The sequence below is a fragment of the Rhagoletis zephyria genome, unplaced genomic scaffold, assembly GCF_001687245.7.
Source record: "Rhagoletis zephyria isolate East Lansing unplaced genomic scaffold, Rhagoletis_zephyria_1.1 Rzeph_scaffold_21462, whole genome shotgun sequence".
Classification (NCBI taxonomy): domain Eukaryota; kingdom Metazoa; phylum Arthropoda; class Insecta; order Diptera; family Tephritidae; genus Rhagoletis; species Rhagoletis zephyria.
Genome location: NW_016178520.1, coordinates 1,603 through 2,995, shown reverse-complemented (window position 1 = coordinate 2,995; position 1,393 = coordinate 1,603). Strand labels below are relative to the sequence as shown.

General features: G+C 46.9%; 1 protein-coding gene across 1 annotated transcript in view; it reads left to right on the top strand.

Annotated features, from left to right (window-relative positions):
* Positions 1–135, top strand: part of LOC108381116 (uncharacterized) — a 4,898-nt gene extending 4,763 nt beyond the window's left edge. The window contains exon 3 of the mRNA XM_017637523.1: positions 7–135. Within this exon, the coding sequence (XP_017493012.1) occupies positions 7–135 (129 nt within the window). The remainder of the gene's footprint in view (positions 1–6) is intronic.
* The last annotated feature ends 1,258 nt before the right edge of the window (positions 136–1,393 follow it).

The window sequence follows — 1,393 nt, the reverse complement described above, 5'->3', positions numbered from 1 at the left end:
TTCCAGATCGAAGACATCATGGCATCAAGGAAGGCATGCCCCTGGCTCCAACGGCGGAAACGGAAAACTGCCTACAATGCCGGCTCTGCCACCGGTACCACGCCTTGCGGACGTGCTCGGCCTTCAAGGCGATGAAGCCGCCACAACGGTTGGGAGTAGCCCGCGCACAGGGTTACTGCCATCAACTACCTTGCCCTCACCCACACTACGGGGGAGTGCGACTCGCCAGGCAGCTGCAAGACCTACGGGCTAGCGCACCACACGCTGCTGCATATGGCAGCCAACAACCATGCGTGCACGGGCAAACGAAAGCAGCAACCCACCTGCACGTAAGCGAGTAAAGACGCCCACCATCAAGGGAAGCCCGGAGCAAAAGGCGCAAAACCCGCGCAATCAGGAGCACAATATGCGCAATCAGGCATCGCAACCGCCACGCAAGAAGACCGCCTGACGCACAATTGCGCGCACCCCCCAAGGCCCGCAAACGGCCAACTATCAGGGCCGCACCACTAACCGCGCCCTGGGCAACGCGATCCGCGCGCTGAAAGAACTGCAGGAGACCCTAAGCAGCGCATTCCTGCAGGGCGGGGAGGATGTTTAAGCCGCCGCTTAAAGCGCAACCCGACGGCCGTGCGCGCAATCCTTGGCCGCAGCAGTTTGGCAGTTGACCTACGTCAACTCCGAAAATGATTACCGAGCTCGCACGGCCGCCTACCATCATCGTGCCAAATTATGCGAAAGGCAGTTCAGCTAACATCGTCGGACTACGCGCACGCGTCCTTATCGGAGTCAACACAGTGTTGTACTACATTTACCCAATAAATTTGTAAATTTGTGTGTGACAAAACTACATAAATCAGAAAAAAATATTTAAATTTTGTAACTATTAAATTGGAAAAACAAAGTCTTTCCTTACAGCGGAAACAAAGTGTGTGCAAGCAAGGTGAGTGCGAAGGGACCAAGCGACCAAAATATTCAATATAGAAAAAGTGCATAACACCGTCAGTAAAAATAGCAACTTCAGACTGTCACTTTATTATACTACATTATTAATTTAGAAATACTAATTAAATTACTTGGAATTGGGATGAAAAGTTTTTGCAATTTTTAAAATGTTTGTTCAAAGTTTGAAATTTGGACTTATATGGCTTTTGTTAGATAAGGAGCTGAATTTTGATTCAAAATTAATGAACCTTAAAAAATGAAAAGTAGTCAAAACTGGAAAAAATATTGATGTGGTACCTTTTGTCGCGGGCTGTACTTTATATAGAAGAAAATCCGCAGCACAGTCAGCAAGAAAAATTATTTGATATCAACACGAGTTTTAATATTCTTCAAATTTGCAATATAATGCTATTGTAATATAATGCAATGGTCTGTAAAAGTATCAAAC